The sequence below is a fragment of the Hemicordylus capensis genome, chromosome 5 (genome assembly GCF_027244095.1).
Source record: "Hemicordylus capensis ecotype Gifberg chromosome 5, rHemCap1.1.pri, whole genome shotgun sequence".
NCBI classification, from domain to species: Eukaryota; Metazoa; Chordata; class Lepidosauria; order Squamata; family Cordylidae; genus Hemicordylus; species Hemicordylus capensis.
Genome location: NC_069661.1, coordinates 22244600 through 22271720, shown reverse-complemented (window position 1 = coordinate 22271720; position 27121 = coordinate 22244600). Strand labels below are relative to the sequence as shown.

The 27121-nt window shown below is 45.3% G+C and overlaps 1 protein-coding gene across 6 annotated transcripts in view; it reads left to right on the top strand.

Annotated features, from left to right (window-relative positions):
- Positions 1-27121, top strand: part of LOC128327145 (broad substrate specificity ATP-binding cassette transporter ABCG2-like) — a 49544-nt gene that overhangs the window by 12700 nt on the left and 9723 nt on the right. For 2 of the 6 annotated variants that reach the window (XM_053255470.1, XM_053255471.1), the window contains exons 2-12: positions 1127-1344; positions 6631-6690; positions 7903-8017; positions 8788-8940; positions 12257-12414; positions 12884-13035; positions 15048-15152; positions 15975-16216; positions 21422-21504; positions 23466-23555; positions 25927-26051. In XM_053255470.1, the coding sequence (XP_053111445.1) occupies positions 1148-1344; positions 6631-6690; positions 7903-8017; positions 8788-8940; positions 12257-12414; positions 12884-13035; positions 15048-15152; positions 15975-16216; positions 21422-21504; positions 23466-23555; positions 25927-26051 (1480 nt within the window). In that variant the 5' untranslated portion in view covers positions 1127-1147. Of the gene's footprint in view, positions 1-1126; positions 1345-3723; positions 3820-5219; positions 5384-5955; positions 5993-6630; positions 6691-7902; positions 8018-8787; positions 8941-12256; positions 12415-12883; positions 13036-15047; positions 15153-15974; positions 16217-21421; positions 21505-23465; positions 23556-25926; positions 26052-27121 lie in introns of those variants that run through there. The other 4 variants (XM_053255475.1, XM_053255473.1, XM_053255472.1 and 1 more) reach the window with 4 other exon arrangements.

Below are 27121 nucleotides of genomic sequence, written 5' to 3'. Positions count from 1 at the left end.
CTTTAGGATGAACTGTTATTAATGTTTAACTTTTTAAAATCTGTCTACTTTGTATTGCTGCTCAGAGACTGAAATAAAACTAGAGCTCCAGAGAGGTGAAATGAAAGGCTATTCTACAAAGATAACAGCATCTCTCAAACAAATTTTATTTATGAATAGTTGTTGCGAAAATCCTCCTAAATTGTTGAGAAAATCCTCTTAAATGGCTTGATTAAAGTGAATACAGAACCTCACAAATAGTTTTGTGTACCCAGTGGGGGGGGGGCTTTGGAGTTCTTTCTCCAACCGAGCTCCCCAGACAGTGTGGACAAATTACATTTGCTATACAGAAACATTTCTCAAGAAGGTAATGGTCTGCTGTTCAAAGAAATAAAGTAAAGACAGCTGTCTTGTGTGCACATTAGACTGAGTGCATCTAAAAGAGCTCACTGCACCAAGTATGTACTGTCTGAATTCCATGCATGAATATCTATTAATAAAAGTTAAATATTACCTATACCATATTGTTTTTCCTGGACAGTGGTACAAGTAAACTTTGTACCTGTCACAAATGGAAGCAGTTGCTGCTTAACTCTTTGAATGGCTGATGCAGAAATAAGGTAAAGATGAGGATGCTTATTTTAAAAGGAATGCCCCCAATATCTTTAAAAACCAGTGGAAATTCAAATACTTCTCTATGAAATGACTAAGACTTGTCAAATATATATTTAAAAATAATAGGAAGAGAAGCTAGCAAGAAGAGAGATGATTTCTCATTTAAAGTTGTTTAAAGAAGTGTTCGTTTTTGGCTAGCACGCCTGGCATATTGTGGGGGAAAAGGACATGCATTTTCTTTGGACAATCAGGACTCCCTTTTCCACAACTGTGCCAAATAATGCAGATATTAGTGTAAAAACCACCAGTTTTTGTAAGTGGCATTGATGCTGGGTTTTGCATTTTTTCATATCAGTAACTGAAATGTTGAAGTGTAATTGATTTAAATGGGCTCTTTCTTTTCCATCCCATATGAATAACATTCACAACATTCAAGACTAAAAGGCGTCCTTAGCATCACTTGAGAAAATGGCTCTATGTATAGACATTTGTATTCGTATGTGTAATCTGTCTTGATTGTTATGGTTTGCAGGGCTGAAGCTTCTCCTGAAAAATGTCTCACAAGCCACAGGTCAGCATTCCAATGTCAGAGTCCAGCACAAACGGCGTCCCAAGCACTAAGCTTTCACCTCAGGACACAGCCAGGGCCACTGTTGTAACCTTTCACAACATCTGCTACAGAGTGAAGACAAAGAGTGGTTTTCTATTTAATCGCAAAATGGTCGAGAAAGACATTTTGAAAGATATCAAGTATGTATTTCTCAGTCCGGTTGTGTCCTCAATTACTTTACAAACATTTTATGCATTTATATACTGCTATTATTTATTTATTTATTTATTTACACAGTCAGACAGGTGTTATTGACTGGTTTGTTTTATCCAGACATCGAGTCCTTCCCAAGGACCTGGGATGCCAGAATTTTTATTGTCAGTTGTTATAGATATCGTCGCAGAATATAGGCTGTTCCCAGTAAAGCTGCTTTTTGTAATTGGCTGATGTTGATTTCTTTGGCCCCGATGGTGTTGAGGTGCTCTTCAAGGTCTTTTGCAACTGCACCCAGGGCACCAATTACCACTGGGATTATTTTGGTATTTTTCTGCCACAGCCTTTCAATTTCAATTTGTAGATCTTTGTATTTTTTTATTTTTTTCTATTTCTTTTTCTTCTATTCTGCTATCTCCTGGTATTGCTATGTCGATTATTTTAACTTGTTTTTCTTTCTCCTCGACTACAGTTATATCTGGTGTATTGTGTGGCAGATGTTTGTTTGTAGTCGAAAGTCCCATAATATTTTTACATCTTCATTTTCTTCAACTTTATTATTATTATTATTATTTTATTTATTACATTTGTTCACCACCCCAAACTTTCATCTCTGGGTGGTTTACAATAGTATAAAACAAGTTAAAATATATACAAAAACTTAATGTGCACAGAGTCTTCCACATACTCTTTGAGGTCCTTCTCATGACCAGCTCTACCTAGGCTAGCACAGCCCTACTCCTCAGCTGGGTAGCTTGTATTTTCTACCCAGGCCATAAGTGAGGGAGGAGGGTGCTTGCCCGCCCTTCTCCCTCACCACCCAGTTGTGTGGATGCTCGAGCCGCCTGAGCTTCCATAGAGCTGGGCAGAAGGAATGCCCAACAGTGGAGAAATCTCCCAATGCTCCATGCTCCTCATGCCTTGGGATTGTGTTTAATGAAAGGCAGTATATAAATTTAACAATAAAAAAATAAAATAAAATGCAGTGCATCGTGGGATTCCAGAAGACCTTCTCCTCCAGAAAACAGCTCTACTGCTTGCTGCCCTGGCACTCATGTGGATGTGCGAGTGGCAGAGTAAGGGGAAGCCTCCCTCTTGCCTGCAGGGAGCAGGTAGGAGCCTGCCTCCCCGCCTGCCCTCCCCAGTGCCAGGTCAGATGGTCATGTGAATGACCTTATTGTCTCGCATGTGTTGTTGCAGCAATACTTGCAACACTCTTGAAACATAGGCCAGTAATTATTATCCACATATTGCAGAAGGGAGAGTTGAGAAAAGAAGGCTATCTAATGAGTCCATGGCATGGTTGAGATGTGAACTGGCGGCTTCCTGGTCTACAACTTAGTCTTTTGGCCACTACCATATACAAATTTATTTTATCACAATGGGCGACTTTGCACGATCACTGCCAAGTCAGTATGGTGGGAACCTTTGGTGAGTGCACCATGCCTGGTGGGCATGGCATGTGAAGTCGCCAACCGACGGTTTCCATGCTGGGTTTCCAGGATTCTACTGAGATTTGCCTGACTTCCATAACCAAGGTTTGATGTTGAGCAGATGATCTCAGTAAAATCTTTGCAGAATCCCAGTAGAACAACTTCTGTGTCTAGCAGAGCTTTTTACAGTATAGGTATCGGAGCATTGCGCCTGGCCTGATGGAATGTTGCTGTTCATGGGAATTAACATGATGCCCATTTACTAATTTCAGGTGATATTGCAGCCCTAATGCACACATAGCTGGGAGTAAGTTCCATTATACATACAGGAATTTACTTCTGAATACAGGGTTACGCTAAATCGTAACTTATTTCTTGCCTTCGTAAAATGCTGAAGAGGCAAGCCACTGCCCACATTTTTAAAATGACTTGTCCCGAAGGATAGCTATAATCGAGCGGATGGGTTCAAAGAACCCTCCCTATTTTCATAATTATCCCCCTCACTCCGAGGGGCCTCCAGGGCAGTGGCACACCTAAGGCAAAAAGGAGCCCGGACCTGCAGGGCTTCAGAGGCCCCCCCCCCAAGGCTTCCAATTAAATTTTTTTAACCTGTGGCTACCGCCACTGCTGCTCCTGTCACCAAGGGGCGGGTGGGGAGAGATTGGGGTACCTTCCGGAGCTGCACTGCTTCCCCGTGCCCGCCTCACCACTGTCCCATGCCCACTGCTCCCCTGCCAATATTTGTCGTCATCAGCGCCAGGGGATGGAGGAGGAGTGGCTGAGCAGAGCAGGCCTCCCCCTGGTTGTGGTGGTGGCTGCAGTGGGCCATGGACACAACAGCTGGTTGGCCTGTTGGTGGGTGCTCCTGCACAGTGAGCAGCATTGCCTGCTCGTGATGTCTCGGGCATGCGGCGCTCGATACTCACTATTTAGAAGTGTCTGCCGACTAGCCTCTGAGGCCTCGGTCCGCCACCACCAGGGGGAGGCCTGCTCCACTCAGCTGCTCACCCCATCCCCCCCCCGCCAGTGGTGAGGATGACAAATATTGGTGGGGCAGCGGTGGGGCTCTGGGGAGGCCCCCCTCCCTGACAGAGGAGGCCACGGACTGGATCCCCAAGGTCCATGGCTAAATCCTCCTCTGCTCTAGAGAGACGGGTGAACATAGGCCTCCTCTCCCCTAGTTACGCCCCTGGACATGACCCTCCGAAAACAGGAAGTGAAACCATTCTTTGCAAGCAAAGTTTCAGCTGCATGTGCAATGCAGTTTTGGAACTACATGTTCCTTCTTTGGATCTCAGCCACATATTTTATTTTTCTTCAGCAATGGGGCATGTGATGTCTTAAACGTTCAGTATTATATAATATCAGTTCATTAGATAGCCACAAATAATTAACCGAATTATATTGCTTTGGGTGTGAAAGGTAGCTGGGTGTGTGAAAGGTAACAGGGTCACTCCTTGCAGAATGCTCAGCATCTTACTGTTAGATAAGTTGAAATGCTGTATTACGAAAGCAGAAGTTACCAAACATTGTGAACAATGGTCTTAATGTCAAAGTTTCAGAAAACGTCAGTGGGTTGATGCTTGTCATCTTTATAAGCTGGCCACTTTTAAGAATGCAATGTGTCTTCTTATTTCTTTGCTTGCTTTTCACGATACGTTTTTTGGAAACCAGTTATAGGGAAATATAGAATGTTTATATATTTAAATCAAAGTTAAGGTCCTCTGTTTTCAGCTCTTCCAACGAATGTGATCTAGTAGTTTTCAAATTCTGTTCAGTGGCAGCATCACAAAAATAAAATTACGGGGTGGGGTGGGGTGGGGGAGAGACAGAAAGAACTAAGTGCAGCTCCATGTCTGTGCACGCTCATGCGCAAGCTTTGCTCCACATGTCTTTCAGAAAGAGAGTAATGTATATTTCACATTAATACACTGCTAAAAAGCTATGGGCTATTGAAATAAAACTTTCAATAGCCCAGACTAAAATGAGTAAATCTTGGGATGTGCCCATTGTTCCACCTGCTCTTCTGAATGCCACCCTTCCTTGAATCCCCCCGCCTCCCACAGACATTTACTCCTAGTGGAATATATGTGGAGCCGGTGTGGTGTAGTGGTTAGTGTGCTGGACTAGGACCAGGGAGACCCGAGTTCAAATCCTCATTCAGCCATGATACTAGCTGGGTGACTCTGGGCCAGTCACTTCTCTCTCAGCCTAACCTACTTCACAGGGTTGTTGTGAGGAGAAATTTAAGCATGTTTTATACTACTCTGGGCTCCTTCGAGGAAGAGCGGGATAGACATGTAAAATAAATAAATAACTCCCATGGCTTAGTGGATAGTTGCCACAAAAGCTGATTGTAGGCTGCAGTAGAAGCCTTCTGTTTGCTTGGGAAGGCTCCTCCCCTATATTGGAGGGGGAAGAGATGAGAGCCAAAGTGGGAGGGAAGAGTGCTATAGATCCTTCCTTATAAAAGAAGCAGGGAGGAGGCTATGGGGGAAAGTGGACTGAAAGGCATAGCAAGGTTAGAGTGGGCCGTGGGACAAAAAGTGAAGATGGATACCTGCCCCCTACATCCACTTTCTTATTCAAAGAGGTGGGAAGGGGACTGTGAAGAACAAGCTGTCACTCCACTGTGGAGGCCTCTCTCCCAGCGGCCCAGGGACATTCCCCCGACCCCCCGTCCCATTATAGCTAAGCCCCCGAGTTGACTGTCAGTGGCTGTACTGTTCAGCTCCCAATATCTCTCCCTCATTCCTGTTCTGCCCAACAGATCGATGTGAGCCTATGGGAAACTGCTTTTTATATGTATTGATGGATGAAAATTCAGAAAAGCACTCTTGAGTATGTGAAAAATGCCTTCAGGTACCCACAGGGATCTAGCAATGAAGAGGTGCACTCGGGGTGACCCAAGACATTTTGTTGCCTGAGGCGAAGGACAATGGGACATCCCCCTCTCTGTGTGTGGGTGCTCAGCGCACTGCCGAAGCACCGATGGCAATACGTGAGCACTCTCGTGTCACCACGTGAGGCAGCGGTATCCAGTCTTCCCTCTGACAGGGATTCCCAGATGCTGTTGACTACAACTCCCAGAATCCTCAGCTGCAATGGCGTTTGCTTGGGATTGTGGGAGTTGTAGTCAACAACATCTGGGAATCCCTGTTGGAGAGAACACTGGCAGTAACAGGGGCCGTTCATAGTGCAGGTAGGGTGGGAGAGAAGAAAAGATGTGCCCCAGCAAGGCAGGGAAGGAAACATGAAAAGTGTCCCTCAGTGGAAAAGCAGCAAGTAGTGGACAGTAGGGTGGCACCCATCATGTCAGGAGCTTGACATGACATGACTTGTCCCTTATATACATACCTGCACCTGCAGAGATAGCCTCACCTTTCCTCATGGAAGGGCTGCTGCTGGGTGCACTTGCTTCTCCTCACCTCCCTTCTGCTCGCTCCCTTCTCCTCACCTCCCTTCTGCATCAGAAGGGAATATCCTGGGGCACTCTCGGCTTCCTTAAAAGTTTATCAGGGGTCTCTCAGGGAAAAGTTCTATAATGATGGGCACACTTCCACAAACATGCCCAATATTCCTGCCCTTCCTCTGCCATGTGGAACTGCAGGGGAGTATTTAATATATTTTAGGGCAATGCCACTTAAGACTTCCAATCTTTGTAGTCCCAGAACCTTCCTTTTTATACCGGTCTGCTAGATGATTACTTTTGACTAATGAGCTTATCTATGATGAAGCAACTTACAAGAAAATTATGAGAAATTGCACCATATCAAGTTTTTATTGTGGTCAACAGACCAGGGCTAGACTTATGAGAAATGTGCTGGTTTTGTTTTACAGTGGGATCATGAGGCCAGGACTGAATGCTATTCTGGGGCCAACTGGCAGTGGCAAATCTTCGTAAGTCTTGTAGCAATGAATGAACACGGTTAACTACAGGGTGACTTTAATTAATGTCCACCCCTCAAGGAAATCACCCAGACAGAAAGCATGGCTGCTTATTTTTAGCCCTGTGACCTTATAGCAGGGCAATCCTTTCATGAGGTGAAGTGATGCAGCTGCCTCAGATGGCAAAGATGCCCTCTGCCACCACCATCGGAGCTGCTTTTCAGGACAGATCTGACCCTTGCAAGCTTTGGAAGGAGTGTGGGGAGAGGAGAGAAGACTGCCCTCCTCTCCCTACCAGTGTTCCCTGTAACAGGGATTCCCAGATGTTGTTGACTACAACTCCCATCATCCCCAGCCAACAGCCATTGCAAAGTTTGCAAGACGCATGAGAAGAGGCTGCTGGCAACTTTCCCTCCGTCTTACCCCCATGCCACTTTCAAAGCTTGCAAGGTTTTGAAAGGGGAATAGCCCCCCCCACCATGGGCATGGGACAAGGCAGCAGATGGCATCTTGCCTCAGGGGCTACAATACCTTGGACCGCCACTGGGTAACAGGCCAGTCCTAAACATTTTTGTTGGTGTATTTGCCCATACTTGGGGGATTACATGAACAAGGCCTGGTGCTGATCCCCAATGGTCCTTCCATCAGTGTTCTGATCAAGCTGAGTGTCCTAATCTTGGCAAGGTGGAGCTAGTCAGAGCAAGAAAGAATGCTCCAATGAGTAGAGGGGTGTGTGTGGCAGTGAGCAGCATCTAGGTGGCTTCCTTAAATGACTTATTGTCCAGATTGAATGACAGTAGGGTTTATATCGGACAAAGAGGGATATGAGTGATTGGTTCCTCTTGGTCATCTGACTTCCAAACTAGGAATTTGTGCCCAGAGCTTTTCACCTTCAGCTCACACAGAAGGAGCAGCTGGTCTCCTCTTCTGACTAGTTGATCTGGTGGTTCTGGGAGTAAGGAGCTTATGCCTAGCTACCAGTTTGAGCCCTGTGGGGTCAAACATGGGTCTAACTTCATTATAGCATGGCTTTGTTTCATACTGGATGAGTGTGGTGTACATTGGGCTTATGGGATCCACACTAAACCCAGAACAATTGCTTGTGCAATCACTGCGTTGTGTAAAAATGGTGCAGGGTGTCTATTATCCTGCCATTTCACATGTTTAGAAGTCTTCATAATAGAAAAGCAACTTGTGATGTGGTCTTGCCTTTTCTTCTTCTAGGTTACTGGATATTTTAGCTGCAAGGAAAGATCCTCATGGGTTGAGTGGAGATGTTCTGATCAATGGAGTTCCACAGCCTGCCAATTTTAAATGCATCTCCGGATATGTTGTACAGGTAAATCATGTCTTGTCTTTGCCTTTATTATTTTACAGTTCAAGGATGCCACCGATAAATCAGAATTGTCTGATGTAATGTATAGTCCAGTTTTCTTTAACCAAATACGGTGAGTGAATATAGAGTATCCCACCCCATACTTTGCTGTATGGAGCAGCAAATGCCTGCAGAGCTCATATTAGGGATGTGCATGGAACCGCTGCTGGGCGGTTCGAAGGCGGCAAGGGTGCCTCTTTAAGGGTGGGGGAGGGTGCACTTACCCCTCCCGCTGCTTTTCCCCTGCCAGCACTCATTACTGTTAAATGTCTTTGGGGCGGCAGCGTACCTCCCTGCTGCCCCGTTGCCCTTCTCAGCCAGAAGTGGCCAGAAGTACTGGGTGCGTGTGTGCTCGTTGCGTGTGTGCGCGCCCATCTGCTGTGCATGTGCGCACATGCGATGGGCGCATGCATGCCCGGTACTTCCAGCCGAGGAGGGCAATGGGGCGGCAGGGAGGTACGCTGCCACCACAAAGACTTATAATAGTAACAAGCGCCATCGTTGGGGGGAGAAGCAGGAGGGGTAAGTGCACCGTCTCCTGCCCTTAAAGAGGCACCCCCACCACATTCGAACTTTGAACCCTGCCCTGTGTTTGAACCTGTTCAGAGGCCTGTTAAAAGGTTCATGCACATCCCTACTTCATATGTGCTTTGGAGCCTCTGTGAGTGCACCAGAACTACTGACTTGGGACTTATGTCTGGAAGCAGCTTAAATCTTTTCTTTTGATTGTTCAGGATGATGTGGTAATGGGGACCTTGACTGTAAGAGAAAACCTGCAATTTTCAGCAGCCCTCCGACTTCCAAAGACAGTGAGGGAGCAAGAAAAGAAGGAAAGAATTAACCAGATCCTCAAGGAGTTGGGTTTGACAAAAGTGGCAGATTCAAAGGTTATTATTATTATTATTATTACTTTATTATGCCATATTTATTATAGCTGTCACCTTAGAATTCTTAGTTGACTAATCCATTTAAAATGACTGATTAATCAATTATATCTGTATAAAGTTACATATGACTAAAGCATTCATTTTGTAGGAAAAAACTCCTTGTATACTTTATTAGTTTTTAGAAGGTGCCTGTATATATATTGCAGCAGGTGTCATCTTAGAAGAGTTCACTCTCTCCTGTGTGAGAGTGAAGGGAGAATGCTTATTCTGAGACTTGCCACCTGCAGTTTTGAGAAATACTTACATTCAAAATAGCAATTATAACTTTTTAAAAAAATGTGTTGTCCATTCAATCAATCAATCAATCAATCAATCAATCAATCAGAGATACCTCTTTCATTATTAAAAGGGGTTTTAATCAATTGATCTAACCAAATACTTTATTAATTGCATTGCTTACATCAATTAATAAAATGTTGCAGCCATAAATATTTATACATTTATATATATTTATCCTCTCTAATAAAAGCCTCTAATTATATATATTTATCCTCTCTAATAAAAGCCTTGGTGTCCATCCGTGGACGGACACCAAGGCGTGTGTTCGTGCCTCCCTGGGCTGTTCTGGGCATGCGCAAAGTGCATGACCAGAACAGAGCAAGGGAGACACGACTGCCAGCACCCGGCGGCCATCTTGGGCAGCCAGAAGCGGCCGTCCCGAAAAAGCCAGGTATGCGGCGGCGGGGGAAACTGGCCGAGGCGCGGCCGAGGCGGCGGCGGAGCCATGGCCGAGGCCTGGCCACGCTGCCAAAGCCGGGCGGGGGGAAGAGGCGGCGGGGGAAGCCGGCCGAGGTGGTGGCAGAGCCACCACCGAGGCCTGGCGGCGCCGCCGGAGCCGGGCAGGGGGGGGAAATTTGGGGCCCTTGCGCGGCCGGGAAGACTGGCCACGGCATGGAGGCTGGCGGCGGCGACAGTTGTTGGTTGCGGGGCCGGACGCGGAGGCAAGCGGGGGGGAAGGTGCTAGCGCCCGTTATTACAACGGGCCTGAAAACACTGGTATGTTATAAAAACTAGAAGTGTATGTGTGTTTAAAGTGCCAAATTTTAATCTGACTGATTTTTCTCATGCAAAGTATCACAGCTTTGCTCTCATATTGGTTTACCTCTGCTTGATTAGTACTGAGTTATGGGTTGATTGCCTATGGGGAAATAGCTAGAACATCTTCATGCATTTAAGTTATTTAGCTTAAATTATTTTCAGTGCAACTCGTATATTCAGCCACTCGCATGCTTGAACAATAAGGTTAAGATGAAATTGTTTAAGCCTCATACAGTGGATAGAGGTTCTGGTTTGGATTCGAAACTCCATTGAGCCCTACATTGGTTCTATATCTCCATTGGGTGACCTTGCACAAGAGCATGTCTCCACCAGCACCCCTCTGGGGCCATATTTTTCACTTTGGTTTGCTCCCTGTTGTCCTTCAGTGGCCCAGTCCAGCATCTGTTTCTGGTGGGAGTACTTCCTTCCTCCTCCTCTTGCAATTGTCGACTGTTCTTTGGGTTGATCTAATTCAAAAGAAGAAAACTGCTAGGTATGCACACTAGCAAGCGATGTTCTAAATTGGCTGGAAGACTCTAAATAAGAAAAACAGAAGAAGAAGAAGAAGAAAAGGGGAGAAGAGCTTGGGATAAATGAAATAGCCAAGGTGATACAAGGTTAAAAATACACACAAACATGCAGAGACAAAAAGGTAAAAAACAAACTCACTTAAGATGTCTGTTGACAGGGGCCTGTCGAATAGGTGGGCATAGAATCATAGGAAGCTGCCTAATACCAGGTCAGACCATTGAGCCATCCAGGTCAGTATTGTCTGCTCTGAATGGCAGTGGCTCTCCAAAGCTTCAGGCAAGAGTCTCTCCTAGCGCTACTTGACAATGCCAGGGACTGAACCTAGACCTCCTGCATGCAATGTAGACGCTTTATCACTGAGCTATGACCCTGTCCCCAAAGTGGAATATTTTACAGCAGGCAGTGCTCACATGCAGTCACCCTTCCAAATGCAAACCAGGACAGATCCTGCCTTGCAAAGGGGACAATTCATGTTAGCGACCAGAAGACCAGCTGGGCCCTCGCTCCAAGTGAGCCAACATTGTCTGAACAGTGGGGTATGAATATAGTAAACGCATAAAAATAAAAAAGTGGCTTGCAAATAAATCAATATCAATAATAAAAAAATCAATAATAATAATAACAGCCACCACCATATTACTAGGGGTATGTGGGTTTGTATGGGCTAGTCTCTTTTGGTGCTGCAGTCCTGCTTCCAGGCTCTTTCATTCAGAGGGAGGGAGCGGGCAAAAGGAGTTGGCATTGGTCTTGTGGTAGCAAGCATGAATTGTCTCCTTTTCTAAGCAAGGTCTGCCCTGGTTGGCATTTGGATGGGTGATTGCATGTGAGCACTGTAAGTTATTCCCCTTAGGGGATGGGACTGCTCTGGGAAGAGCACTTGTGTGCTTGCATGCAGAAGGTTCCAAGTTCCCTCCCTGGCATCTCCAAGGCAGGGCTGAGAGAGACTCCTGCCTGCAACCTTGGAGAAGCCGCTGCCATTCTGTGTAGACAATACTGAGCTAGATGGACCAACCAATGGTCTGACTGGGTATATGGCAGCTTCCTGTGTTCATTGAACATGCGGCCTGGCTGATGGTGAAGATGCCAACTCACAGGAGCAGCCCTTCCACTGATCTGTCTTCCGGACTTCGGCAGCTGGAGATGCAGCTCAAGTTCCATGCATAACTGGTAATGTGCGGAACATGTCAGATAACTGATGGATAATCAGACAAGAAGCCCATGTTTCAGATTTGCTACTCAGTCTTCTACTGTGGGGTGAACAGCCCCTATAGCAGGGGTTCTCAAACCTGGGTCTTCAGTTCCTGTGACTGTGGCTGGGGATGGTGTGGGAGCTGGAGACCCAACAAGATTGAGAATCTCTGCCCTATAGACAGGGGTGAAGAAATGTTGCCTCATTTTATCAGCCAGACAAAATATTTTACTCATCAAGCTATGTTGGTACATTGCTCAACAGGACTGTTTTTCACTCGCCAGGCATCATTTTTCACTCATCACAGACTAGTAGACTAGTGGATTTCTGCAGCCCTGCCTATAGAGATAAACCATTTCTGTATCTGAAAGATACAGAAATGGTTTATCAGCTCAGTAGTACTGAATCATTTCTTGTTTTGCACTTTTTCAGCTCAGTAGTACTGAATCATTTCTTTTTCAGCTCAGTAGTACTGAATCATTTCTTGTTTTGCGCTAGGTTGGAACCCAGTTCACTCGTGGTATATCAGGGGGAGAGAGGAAGAGGACCAATATCGGAATGGAACTCATTACAGACCCTGCAATCTTGTTCTTAGATGAGCCCACGACTGGACTGGATGCCAGCACAGCCAATGCTGTCCTGCTGCTCCTGAAGAGGTAATGACACAGGAATTGCTAGCTAATGAAGATGGTGCATGGTCTCTGATTGGCTGTTAAAGTATGTGTGGAATCAAAGGATGCCACTTTCTTTCTCCATAGGAACTGCCATGTCAAATATATTCTTATCCATGTCATTTAATGGATAGCATTTGAATTGGTCTGGGAGACCTGGGTTCAAAGCTCTATTAAGCCACAGAGTTCAATGTGTCATCTTCAGCCAGGCATTTTCTCTTAATCTAGCCTACCTCACAGAGTTGTTGTGAATAAAATGGAAACAAGTCCCTGTGTGCTGTTCAGAGCTCCAGTTTGGAATCTTGCTGCAGCATTTTCCACCCACACAAATTTCCAGCTGACTTCAAGGGCAGCCCCACACAGAGTGCCCTGCAATAGTTTTGAATAAGCAGTACAACATTCCACAAGACCACTAAATATTTGACAACTTTGTTAACATCTGTTCCATGTGCAGAATGTCCAGGCAAGGAAAAACAATTATCTTTTCCATCCATCAACCACGCTACAGTATTTACAGACTGTTTGATAACTTGACCTTACTGGCTGCGGGACAAATGCTGTATCATGGGCCGACTCAAGATGCCCTAGAATACTTCAAAAGCATTGGTAAGTTTTCAGAAGGCACTCTAGTGAAAACCAGGGGCATTGAGAACAAGACTGACATTGAGTGGCTATGCAAATAGTGTTGTATTTATTTTGTTCCATAGCTTGTCCTGCGAATCCAGAGATTCCAGTAAGCATCACTCAACCAAGATTTCCACTAGTTTATAAAAGCCTTATTTTACTCCCAAGGCATGTGGATAACTTTCTCTTAGAGGTTAACACGTCCAGGGAGTTGTAGTTCAAACAGAGATCAAAGTTCAGGAGATGAATTCTTGAGGGTTATTAATTGGAAAGATGATTACTAGGTGAAAAGATTTGTGACTTTGCTAATTATGAACCTGTTCAGGGAAAGCATCCATCACACTCTCACTGGTAAGACTGGAAAACTAAACTAACAACAAAGGGCAGAGCTACTTACTCTGGGCTGGCTGAGAGAGAGAAAGCCCCTTGCTTCTGAGTAATCCTATAGCATACAGTCTAAAAAGCTCTAGACAGCTACATTATAGGTTTGTGGCTAGACCACACAGCAACAATATATGGTTACAAAAGGGCTAATACATAACAACATAACTCTCTAGTATGCGTGCATTCTAAACCCATGAGCCCAAACACTCAGGTCTGAGAACCATCATTGACCCAGGTCTGAGCAGCAGCCAGGGATCAAACACAGAAAGTCAGAGACACAAGCAGATCAGGAGGGCCAGTGGTACAAGCCATGGAGGTGCTGGACCCAGATCCACAGACAGAGCTGAAGTGTCAGCTGAAATCTCTGGAGCTGAAGACCCCTGCAGTGGAACCCTTTGGAACAGCATACTCTGAGCCAGATTCCTTCCAGGGACTGTCTAGGGAAGGAAATGGCTACATCTCAAATTGGAACATTAGCCCTTTTCCCCAGCCATATGACAATTTGCCATAAGAGTAATATGTAATGACATGTTGGAGAACTTATGAATATTGGGTGGGAGAGATTATTTGGAGAATTCAATTTTTTTTAAAGAATTCAGTTGGTTTCCAAGACATTACCCAAGGTGCTTTGTGTTAGAGAGCTTGAAGGGGAGATTTCCTTGTCTGCCCCAGCAGAAGTGTGCAGGTAAGGAGAGCACTGCTAATTAATATTGAGGCTGTTCTCACAAGCAGCCGCATCCAGGCTTAACCAGCCAAGCCTGGGTTTGGCTGCTTGTGAGAACTGTTGGGATCCATGCGGATCCCAGCAGTGCCGTGGTGCCAAACCCAGCACTGCAGCCTGGGGCAACAAGTCCCGGCCTCTGTTTACCAGCGCAGCCAGGAGCAGGCGGAGAGTCATCTGTGCTGCTCTCGGCAGCATTGGGCGTGCATCTTCTGTGCTGCCTGCACTGCAAAGGGTCATCTGGAGGAAGGTAGGTTGAACACCACCTTCCCACCCCCCACCCACCCGACCACACGTGGTCGTACGAACAGCCTCCTTGTCTGGAAACATGGAGTTAAAGTTCCAAAGTCAGTAATTTATTTAGGAAATCCATCAGGGAGATAGATAAGGCCTACATGCCTAGTTGCTTCCTACATACAGGAAGTGGGGAATGGAGAAGGAAGTCTCTCTCTCCAGGTGAGTGAATGAAACCTGAGTATCAATCTAATGAAGGGGAGTCACAGAAAGCAGAGTCAGAGAGGGAATCCCCTTACTGGCTGTCTCTACCCCTAGACCAGGCCTGCTCAACTTAGCTCCCCCTAGCTGTTTTTGGACTACAGCTCCCATAATCCCCAGCCACAGTGGCCAATAGCTAGGGATTATGGGAATTGTAGGTCAACATCTGCAGGAGGGCCGAAATTGAGCAGCCCCGCCCTAGATGAAAGTTTCATCTCTGCCCAGAGACAAAAATTTGGGACGATGTACAAATTAGATAGATAGATAATGCCTCTAGTGATCAATAGGATTGCTGGTACTAAGAGTCAATGCCATCAGGAGCTGCATCTCCAACACTTTGTATCACATATTCACTATCTGTCAAGTAATGTCGGAATGCTGTATTTCTTTGTAGGTTATGAGTGCGAGCCATACAACAACCCTGCTGATTTCTTTCTGGATGTCATTAATGGAGATTCGACAGCTGTGGCTTTGAACAAGACTAATGAAATCGATACAGGTATGCAAATCATAATGCCTTTATAGAATTCCTCTTGAGTTTGCAATACATGTCTTTTGCATTTGGCAGCTGTGTCATACAGAAGTCATTCCTAGTGACACCAGGAGGTTTTACAGACAGGGCTCCCCTTCGCCCCCCGCAATCCACTCCTGATTGGAGTGTGCCAGTCCACATATTCACTGGAATTAACCCAACCTCCCTGCGGGCTTTCAGGGACCAGGACAGACAGGAGTGGAGGCTGTGAATTCTGGCTTAGCCCTGAGTTATGTCCAGGGGTAAGAAAATCTTCTATTTCCAGCAGCTTTTGAAAAAAAACTACCGGGCTTCTGCTTTCTCCAAAGGTGTTGATAGAGGTGCTGATGGCTATGCGAATGGTCTATCTAATCCCTTGAATTAAAATGCCTCGAATCTGCTGCAAAGCAGAATTGCTGTTCAGATACTTCAAGGCATAGAGCCATGTGTGAAAAACTTCCTGGGGCTCTTCCAGACAGCAGTAAAAGTGCTTTGAAGAGCTTTCAAATGCACAGAAGGCAAGAGCTTACTCAGCATCTACAAATTCTCACAGACTCCTGTTGCCTTTTCCAGCACAACCTCATGTGCAGGTCATACAGGCAGCAGGGACCTCGTGTGATTTCTGTAGCACCACACCTGCTGGCCAGCTCTTGCTTTCTGTGAAATTGAAAAAATGGTGGGTTGATCACAGAAAACAAAAGCTAGCTGGCAGGTAGCTGTGTGGAAATTGTGCAAAGTCTCCCTTAACTTCTATAGACCCAGCAGGTCTTATTAAATATAACCAATTTTCCTTCTTCTTTTTCTATAAAGAGATCATTGATGAACATAGCAGTTGTGATAAGACATTGGCAGAGAAATTAGCGGAGAAGTATTCCAGTTCCACTTACTACCGTGACACCAAAGCAGAATTAGAGAAGCTGTCTTTGGGGGGACAAAGAGAGACTACTTTCAGAGGAATCGCCTACACTACCTCCTTCTTCCACCAGCTCAAGTGGGTCTCCAAACGCACGTTCAAAAACTTGATAGGCAACCCACAAGCCTCCATAGCACAGGTAATCCTATTTAAATTGTCATTGAATCCAGTTTAAACGCCAAGCTTAACACATTTGCACCAGCATTATCTGCTTGTGAACCCGGAGGCTTTACACACAGGGCTTCTGCCCTGAATCTCCTTCGGGAGAGTGTGTGCACATTCACACACCAGCCAAACTTACCCCGAACTCCCGACGAGATTCTTGGACCCACTCCACACACAAGTCTGGCTTTGTGATGAGAATTCTAGCTTGAGGTATTTCCGGGTTATTAAAATGCTGGTTTTAAGCTTCTTTTTCTGAAAACGCTGGAACAAACAGGGAGAGGCACTGATGTAGAATCATTAGCATGATAAGAGGCATCCTCTCTTCACAATTGCAGATCTATCTCTGCAGGGGAGTTCTCTCCCCCACCTCCCATTGGCTAGACGCAAACACTGACGCCTGCCATGTACACTTGTTTCAAGATAAAACCAAGAGCGGAGGGGAGGGGCTGCTTCCCTCACTGCCGCGAGTGTAGTTCAAAGTGCCTTCGCTCAACATGTACCCCGAAGCCTGAAGCCAAGTGTGAATAACAGCTTGGTGAGGCATTACTGTGGACTTGGGGTTACTCTTACTTTCTGCAAGATACCTCTTAGAGGTTTTACAGATGGTTCCCCCCCCCCGAATCCAATCCTCATTGGAGTGTGCCAGTCCACATATTCGCTGGATGTAATCCAACCTCCTTGCAGGCTATCAGGGACCAGGACAGAAAGGACTTTGATTCTCCCCGAATGGAGGCTGCAGATTCTGGCTTAGCCCGAGTTATGTCCGGGGTAAAAAAATCCTCTATTTCCAGCAGCTTTTGGGGAAAAACTCCAGGGCTTCTGCTTTCTCCGAAGGTGTTGATGGAGGTGCTGATGGCTATGCGAATGGTCCATCTAATCCCTCAAATTAAAATGCCTCGAATCTGCTGCGAAGCAGATTCGCTCTTCAGATACCTTGAGGCATAGAGCCATGTGTGGAAAAACCTCCTGGAGCCATTGGTGCTTCAAGGTGTTTTTTATGGAGAATGTGCAGCAGGTACTCACAATCCAGAGGACATCAGTGTTTCCCCCCAGGTTTCTGGATAAATGCAGCAAGAAACAAAATGATCCTCCATGTTTTGCTATGGAGACAGTACTGGCTCCTCAGTGGATGGTGCTCATCTGGCCACTGCAGGAACCATCATTAATCAATCCCCACCATCCCCATTTCCTGCTTTCTGCTCTGTGCTGACTAACCAGGAATTTCCCTGTAGCTTCTTCAGTTGCTTTCCTCCTAACCTCAAGAAGCATAGATTGTGGAACCTTGACTGGTGCAAACCATCCGGGAGGGCGGGGTGGGGGCCTGAAGGGGAGAAATGGCAGCAGGAGGAACTGTGGAACTGCCCCCTGCTGCATTCTAGTTATTCAGTCTGTTCCTTGGTTCTGTTGCTGAATACATAGCAACAGAAATGGGTGCTATATAAAATTCATAGTTGGATCTATCTGACATCTTGTTCAATCTTTGATCTCTGCGGGGCAAAAAGGTCTTCAGAATCCCCAAGTTAACAGCCTTTGGATCTGTGTGTATGTTGATATTATGGAGATCCCTAATAATTGCTTTGTAAAAGCTTGACCCTGTGACAAGAATTATGCCCTTTTAGAGCTTGATAATCCCCCAGGGCAAATGGTTTTGACTTTTTTTTCTTTCTCACAATCATTTTGATCTCCCTAACCTCATTAGGGCTGGATTTGAAATGCAGTCTCTAAACGCTCCACAGCTCGTTTAGCCTTCTTAGCTAATCTTCTCAAATTGGTCTTGATATGATCCTCATTCCCCACTACAATTGCCTCCGCGGTCAGATTATCCCTGACATTTGGTCCTTTCGGCAGGTTCTTAGCACCACGGTACCATGGATGGAGTGCTCTTTAGTATTAAGGTTCAAGCCCCACGCTTTCTTCAAAAAAAGAAAAAAAGGACTAAACTGCCTGATACTATCAACTGCAATTTTAATAATTTCTACTTGATTCTTGATTTACAGTTCTAACTACTCTGATTGTGTTACGAATGAATGAATGATGAATATTTATATACCATTCTTCAACCAAAGTTCTCAAAGTGGTTTACATTGAAAAATCAATAATACATAAATAAGATGATCCCCTGTTCCCAAAGGGCTCACAATCTGAAAAGAAACATAAGGCAGATGCCAGCAACAGCCACTGGAAGGGTTGGATAGGGCCAGTTGCTCTCCTTCTGCTAAATATAAGAGAATCGCCACTTTAAACGGTGTTTTTTTTACTCAGCAGGGGTAACTCAGTTAGCAGGGGTGAGCAGTGTTAAGGGACCAACTGATACTCAGGCTGTTTTAAAAGACAAACTGTCCATCACACTTTTAAATTTGTTTATCACACTAAACTATTTATCAGTCTAGCACAGGCCCCCTCACCAAAATTATGTCTAATGCATCAAACCTGAGTGCTTGTTACAATATATTTGGCAACAATAATTGTTCCTAGCATGTTGCTGAGTGGATCATGTCAGGCTGAAGCCTTGGAACCCTGACAGGCTGAACCTGAATCCAGAATGTCCATCTCAGGATCTCTAAGGCCAGTGACTTGAGCAAGAAGCTGGAGCTTCTGATTGAAACACAAAAGTTACATTGCACACTCCGCCGCCATTCTTTTACACCCCTGAAAAGGACTATGACAGACCAACTCAATGCATACTTGTTGCTGATCTGAAACAAAGGTGTTATTGACCACCTTAATAGCAATAGGAGTGGCACCTCCTATTTTCAGTGATGCTTTGGGTAGAGATATTTATGGGTTTCAGCCATCGCACTGTGAAACTCTCCTATTTACCTTCACCTTATTTCTTCTGCAGTGATACAGATGCTCATAGCCCTTTTATTCATCACAGTGCTGGAAGGCAGGAAACCGTTTTCTCTCTTCCTGTACTGGGAAGAAAATGCTTGTTATCACTGCAGCTGCAAACCGTTACAGGATAAATAAACTTGAAGGTAGATTTGGGGTTTGGGGGTGATTTTGCATCCTGAATTATCTGCAGGGAGATACTTTGGCTCAGCCCTATGCATAAGAACATAAGAAGAGCTTTGCTGGATCAGGCCCAAGGCCTATCTAGTCCAGCACTCTGTTTCCCACAGTGGCTGGCTTACCAGATGCTTTGTGAGGCCCACAACTGAGAGATGAAGGCATGCCCTCTCTCCTGCTGTTGCTTCCCTGCAACTGGTGTAAAGAGGCAACAGGTCTCTGAGCCTGGAGCTAGTCTGTAGCCATCAAGACTGGTAGCCACTTATAGACCTGTCCTCCATGAATTCATTTAGGCCCCCTTTAAAGCCTTCCATGCTGGTGGCCATCACCACATCCTGTGGCAGAGGATTCCATAGATTAATTATGCGCTGTGTGAAAAACTATTTCATCACATGTCTACTCAAAGAAAGACCCACTGAGGTCAATGGGATTCCCAGGTCAGTGTGCATAGGACTGCAACCTGAAGCTCTAATGCATAGCCCATGGCCTCACACCAGGCTAGACCCCAGCCTCTGACCTTGTGGTTCCCAGTTTGAGGTCCAGAGTTCCCAACACAGCCCCCTATACCATGCCTGGGTTGGCTCATCACAGGTCATGATGTTGCAGATATGTGGCAGACATTGCATCCCAATTCGAACACACACTTGCTGGCTCACCAAGTTGTAGGATCAGAAGGATATAATGCTTACATTCTGACACATGTTCACTAATATTCTCCCAATCAGAATGCAAAATAACCAGCTGAATAAATCCTGCATGTGCAGGTTCTCAGCCTTTGGGACACCATTATAATGTCCGAAAAGTGATGTTTGCAATGGCGTGCCAAAAGTTGAATTCTATGTGTGGAGGTAGCATCACACAACCAGTTGGCCGCAGGTCAACATGCGCAGGAGTGAGTGCATTCCTTATGGCTACCACTGGTGCAGTTGTTGTGTGTGGAGAGGGAATTGTTTTTGAGACTTCAGCAGATTTAGGCTGCACAATGCCAAGCTTTTCTCTGGAACCATGAGGACGAACACCTAACATTTGGGTTTTAAATTAAAGTGGATAGTGGACTTCCGTGGTAGTAATGGCTTGCTTGGTGCTCCAGGGGATTTTATTGTTAATCTGGCATAATGGCTTGGATTTTCAAAAGAATACCAGCCAACATGCTACACAATCCGCCAGTGTTTCCAACCCACTGGGGCTGCTGCTGTCCATGCGAAAGGCAGGGCCAGAAGTGCTGCAGAGGTGGGTGGTTGTGCAATAACCCCAAACACGCAGGCACTTCTGTAGCTCTGCTTCCACTGGCAAGAATGGAGGTAGTGGGACACAAGTGCCTGCACATTGTTTGAGGCCATTGCACAACTGCTCACCTCCACAACACCTCCAGGGTCTTTTTTTCACGTGAGCAGCACCCCAGTGGGAATGCTGGTGTTGGATTCCACAGCATGTCAACCAATTTGATTTCTGCTGAAAAAGCACTTTCCATTGAAAATGTTATCCTTGAGTTACAAATCAAATCATCTTTATTACAGTCTTAGACCAGCTTAAGAAAGTACAAGCATAGAGTGTTATAGGAACATAGGAAGCTGCCATATACTGAGTCAGACCATTGGTGTATCTAGCTCAGTATTGTCTACACAGACTGGCAGCGGCTTCTCCAAGGTTGCAGGCAGGAATCTCTCTCAGCCCTATCTTGGAGAAGCCAGAGATGGAATCTGAAGCCATCTGTTCTTCCCAGAGCAGCTCCATCCCCACAGGGGAATCTCTTCCAGTGCTCACACTTCTAGTCTCCCTGTCATATGCAAGCAGGGCAGACCCTGCTTAGCTAAGGGGACAAATCATGCTTGATACCACAAGACCAGCTCCCCTCCCAATCTTATGTAGGGTGTGGATAAAATACACAGGACAAGGTATAAAATTGTAAGAATGTAAAAGACTATAAAAACTATTGAGTTGTTGAGCGGTATATGCAGTGTGTTAAAAACTCTAAATAGTTTTTAAAAATTTAATGTTTTTTAAAAAGATCTTTAAAAGTAAAGTGTCTAAGTGGGGTGTGGATAAAATGTGTAGAAACTGCACAAATGCAGGGGTCCTTGAGTTATATATATGTCTTCATTTGCGTACCATTCTGACATGTCACACAAAACTGCTGTATATGACACTGGATTGTTCATTTGTGTTTCAGCTGTGTGTTACCGTTTTCCTGGGCTTAGTTGTAGGTGCCATCTTCTTTGGTGTAACAAATGATGCTAGCGGCTTGCAGAACAGGTGAGTCATGGGGTATGTGTGTGCAGTGATGAAATGTGGATGTTTGTTTCCAGAGGGAACCTGAAAACATCTCAGGGCTGAGAACTTGGCTCTAACCACTTTATGGCACAGCCTTTTAAAGATAATGTATGGCTTTTGCTTGGATCTTGTCCATCTGTTTCATTCTTAAGCAGACATATAGGTTGCCAACTGGCAGCTGTGTTTCTGGCCTAACATGTAAAATCATGTTCTCTTAAGTAAGCTGTATACTGGGGTCTGAAAAGCTAATGAACTTCAGATTATGCCCTGGTTCTGCCCTTTAGCCCACCAGCTTTTTGCCCTGGTTACCCCATTGAACTTCCAGTTTAATCTCTGCTCTGTTACTTTTCTACCATGACCATTCCATGGATAAGTTGCTCCATGGGATGTGGGTAGGGGAAAGAAAGTGTTGAGAAAAACCCTTTCTGTGACTGGAAGAATTTGCTTTATACCAAGCCAGGCCATTGACCCATCTAGACCAATGTCTAAATGGGTCAACTGTCTGCTCTGACGGGCATCGTCAAGGCAAAAGCCTTCCCCAGCATCAGCTAGCTGATTCTTTCACCTGGAGACACTGGAAGCTGAACCTGGGACTGTCTGCATGGAAAGCTGGTGTTGCCCTTTGAAGACAGTTCAGAAACTTCCTTTGGCCCAGAGTGTAACCATCAGATGACAGGAGCAAGATGATCTGTGCATATTGAGCCTTGTTGCCAGTTTATTTCTGGGTGCAGTGTGCTAGCTATGAACTTGAAAGCCCAATATAGCCTAGGACCGTCTGCGCCTGTGCCTGAGCCAGCGTGGTGTAGTGGCTAGAGTGCTGGACTAGGACCGGGGAGACCTGAGTTCAAATCCCCATTCAGCCATGATACTAGCTGGGTGACTCTAGGCCAGTCACTTCTCTCTCAGCCTAACCTACTTGACAGGGTTGTTGTGAGGAGAAACTCAAGTGTGTAGTACACCGCTCTGGGCTCCTTGGAGGAAGAGCGGGATATAAATGTAATAATAATAATAATAATAATAATATGAACTTATTCAGCTCAGGCCCTGCAAATCTGCAGAATGCAGGTTTGTTTGACAGGGACCAGGAACACGACCTTTTTGGTGGTGGTACCTTGCTTGTGGAACTCATTTCCCAGGGTTATATCTATCGGGCCCCAACATTAGCTGTTTTAGAAAGGGCTGTGAAGGTGTTCCATCTTGCTTTGGATGCTTGATTCCTGACTTTTAATGTTGGTTTCATTTTCAACATTATCTTAATTGGATTTATCTTGCTGAAAATTGTCTACGGTTTTATGTTGCTTTGCTTATTTTTTTAAAAAAACTTGGTAGTACTTGGCTGACATGCTGACTAAATTACTGAAGGGAAGTCCCATTGAAATTAATAGGACAAGTCAGGGGTGTAGCTATAATTGAGTGGATGGGTTCAAAGAACGCAGGCCTCTGAGCTCCTGAGGGTCCCCCAGTTCCACCCCTCCCTATTTTCTTCATTATCTTCCTCACTCTGAGGGGCCACCGGGGAGAGGGGCGAACATGGGTCCCCTCTCCCCTATCTATGCCCCTGGGAAAAAGTGAGATATCACGAGTAACTTGTTCTATTAATTTCAATGGGACTTCCCTTCGGTAATTTAGTCAGGACATCAGCCTTTGTTATTATGTGTTTAACTGTGTTTGTTGTGAACTGCTTTGTGAAAAACTAGCATAAAAATAGGGAAAGGAGTTAAAGGGGAGATTGTTGGTAAGGGAGGAGAAAGAGAGAAAAAGAGGATCGTTTGGGGAAGAGTTTGTTCAAGAAGTGGGCTTTAAAGAGGAAAGCCAGCGATATAAAATTATACGTGTGTGTGTGTGTGTGTGTGTGTATGGCTGCTATTTTTTTTAAAGGGCTGGTTTTTTGCACCCTCTGATTTTTATCTTTATGATAAACTTTCCCCCCCTTCCCTCCATAGAGTTGGTGCCATGTTCTTTATGACTACCAACCAGTGTTTCAGCAGCATCTCTGCTATTGAACTTTTTGTTGTGGAAAAGAAGATATTTATGTAAGTAGAATATGACTGAGTGGGCAAAGCTACCTGTTGATTAGTCACTGCTGTATGAGAACAGCTTTTACAGAATTTGAAGGAAGGAAGAAATAAGAGATTTCTTACAGAAACCACTACATACAGAAGCATTGACGCACAATGATCACAACTATTGGGTATTATAATAGAACAGCACTCTGATAATTACACATATAGTTGTGAACAGAGCAGTATAAATCATAGAAGACTCATAAACCAGGAAGGAACCCCGTGTAACTCACAGACAGACCCGTGAGATATTATTTGTTAGAGAAATACATAGAACAACTACAAATCAATGAGATAAACTAAGAAATAGTCTCAAACTTCTTCAGCTGCATATTTCAGTGGAAGGAAATGCCTAACAGTCCTAAATGTATGACATCACAAATGATCAATGAAATCATTCAAGGCTCTGCTGTGTGGTCTCTCTGAAATCCATTTCTTGCTTCTCTTTCTTTTTAATTGTTTCTTGGTGTTCTATGGTTTTTAATGTTTAATTGATTTTAAGGTTTTAAATGTAACGTTTGCAGAATTTTATTGTATTTTAACTTTTGTAAACTGTCTTGAGATCCATTATGAGAGGTGTTATAAACATTGAACAACAAATAAAATATAAGAGACACTGAGGGGCTTCCTGTGGCCAAGCAAACGTAAGCTGTTGGGAGCCACTGGTTGCCAGCAAGGGTGTTTCTCCCGGCACGAGCAGCTATTTCAGCACATTTCCATTCCATGTCGTCTGAACCGCCAGTGAGCCGGGTCTCATGATCTGTGAGACCCGGTTTCTTCGGGTGAGTGGGGAGAGCGGGCTAAGCCCTCTCATGAGCGGAGAGGGAGCCCTGGGCGGCTGGGTTGGCCGCCCACACAATTGCCGGCTCCGAGCCAAAGCAGGTGGGGGCTGGGGAACTCAGGGGCCGCGCGGCCCCCGCAAGCCCCAGTATGCTCTGCGCGAGCATGCAGGGCATACTGGGGAGACCCCCGAACCGGGAGGCGGCTTTTCGCCTTCCAGCTGGGGGTCTACTCATGAGTAGGCACGGCACGAAGGCACGGCGTGGCCACTCACAATTGTAAAAAGCAGGTTTGCGGAGCGCTCGCTCCACAAACCTGCTTTTTACCAGGGGTTCCAGAGCGGGTTACCCACTCTAGAACCACCGGGCTCGCAGCTGAGCCCGGTGGTTCTGACGATTAACAGAAATCGGGCTAGGCTCTCCTAGCCCAATTTTTGTTATTTGTGAGAATAGCCCCAATGTCTGGTTTCCGAGCCACACTTCCTTCTGCCACCTGGCATTTGCCACTCAACTTCAAATGTAGATTACACATGTTGGGTTCCCGGAGGAAAATGCGGCTCCGAAGCCAGACACTGACAGGTTTGGACATGGTAATGGGTGGACGTAACTTTCATTAGAAGCACACACTTGCTGGGAACTGGTACTTCCTGCCACCTTCCTTTTCATGTGAAGCTGTTTGTTGGATTAGTTTGTTAGGCTGGAGGTTTGTTAGACTAATGCCATCATTGGTTCTTTGTGACTGAGAGATCTCACCAAAATGATACATATCAATGGCTCTCTGTGTGCCACAAACCTGTATCACTTTTAAACTTTCATTGTTGTAACATTTCCCCAAAGGATCCTGGGAACGGTAGTTGAACGAAATGCTGAGGATTCTGGGTTAGAAACTTCTAGCCTCCTCTCCTTGCTCCCAGCTACAATTTCCTGGCTTTCCAGGGAAGAGAGGGTGACTGTTAAAACCAGCTTAAGTCTACAAAGGGGATATTCTCAACATTTCTGTCTTAGATGAAGTCTTTTTAAAAGTATGTTAGTTTTTGGTGTAACATGTTCATGAACACCTGAGAAATCAGACTAAGCTGTGTACGCACTTTTGCGAATGCAATTTTTAGAATAATTATTCTAATAATTGCATAATTATTCAATTTGCACCAGGGGTGTAGCTATAACTGAGCAGATGAGTTCAAAGCACCCGGGCCCCAAAACTCCTGGGGCCCTCCAGATCTACCCCTTCCTATTTTCTTCATTATCTCCCTTGGGCTGCTGGGGAGACGGGCAAACACGGGTCCCTTCTCCCCTAGTTATGCCCCCGATTCTCACAATGAGCAACATCCAGACCAGTTAGTCACAATTAAACACCGCTGAAATAAATGAGACAAGCTACATGACTAACCCTAAGTTCCATTAATTTCAATGGGACGTAGTCATGACCAGCTTGGTCTGGATGCCACCCAATAAATTTACTTGGCCGGCTGCTTGCTAAAGTTCCAACCTTAGTTGGGCTTAGGCGAAAATGATTTGATTACTCAGAACTAACTTGGTAACAATCTGTCATTATATTATAGACATGAATACATCAGTGGATACTACAGAATTTCTGCCTATTTCTTCTCAAAGCTCATGGCTGATTTAATACCCATGAGGACCGTACCAAGCATCTTCTTCACGTGCATAGTTTATTTTATGTTAGGCAAGTATACTATCCTGATGCCTGTAAAGCTCAAATATGGATACAATGTTGAATCTAAACCACCACCTTTCCAGTGGTTGTTACCCCTGCTAACTGAGCAAAGTGGCACCTTTTAAAGTGGTGATTCTATTTAGCAGAGGGACAGCAACCATCCCTATCCAAGCCCGGCACAGCATCCCTATACTGGTTTCTGGAGTCTACCTTAATTAAAAAAAATATTGTGAGCCCTTTGAGGACAAGGAACCATTTGTTTATGGTTTGTTTTTCTGTGTAAGCCGCTTTGAGCACTTTTGTTGAAAAGCAATATATACATATCTGTAGCAGCAGCAGCAGTAGCTAACTAGGAGATCTGATTCCAAATCCTACTTCATTAAGTGGGGCTATTAAGGAATTGATTGGCCCAGGTTCTACCCAGGGTGAGATCAGAAGCGGGTCTTGAGTAGGGGTGTGCAATTCGGATTTTCGGTGATTCGGTTCGGGACCCGAACCGAATCACCCCTGTTCTGTTTTGTGCCCGAATATGGGCCACCCGAATCACCCTTGATTCGATTCGGATTTGGATTTAATCCGAATCCGAATCGATTCGGGGGAAAAAGGGGCCCAGGGACAAAATATTGGGGTGGGGTGGTAGTGCCCAATGGGTGGAGGCTACCACCCCAATTTAAGGGGGATTGGACAAAAGGCTGATTTTTGGGGAATTTTTGAAGTTTTAGTGACTTTGGGGCAGTTCAGGGGCATAGCATGGGATCTGGGCAAAAAGAGTAGGGTGGGGTGGTAGTGCCTATTGGGTGGAGGCTACCACCCCCATTTCAGGGGGATTGGGCAGAGGGCTGATTTTTTTGGGAATTTTTGAAGTTTTGGTGTCTTTGGGGCAGATTGGGGGCAGAAAGTGGATCTGCCCCAAAAGAGTGGGGTGGGCTGGTAGATAGTGCCTAATGGGTGGAGGCTACCACCCGTCCCCAATTTCACCCATCCCCTCAGAAGTTTTTCTGAAGGGATGTTATTCCCTTATTTTCTGAGGTGTGAATTCTCATTCTATGATAGCAAATGAGATTTTTTTCAATTAAACA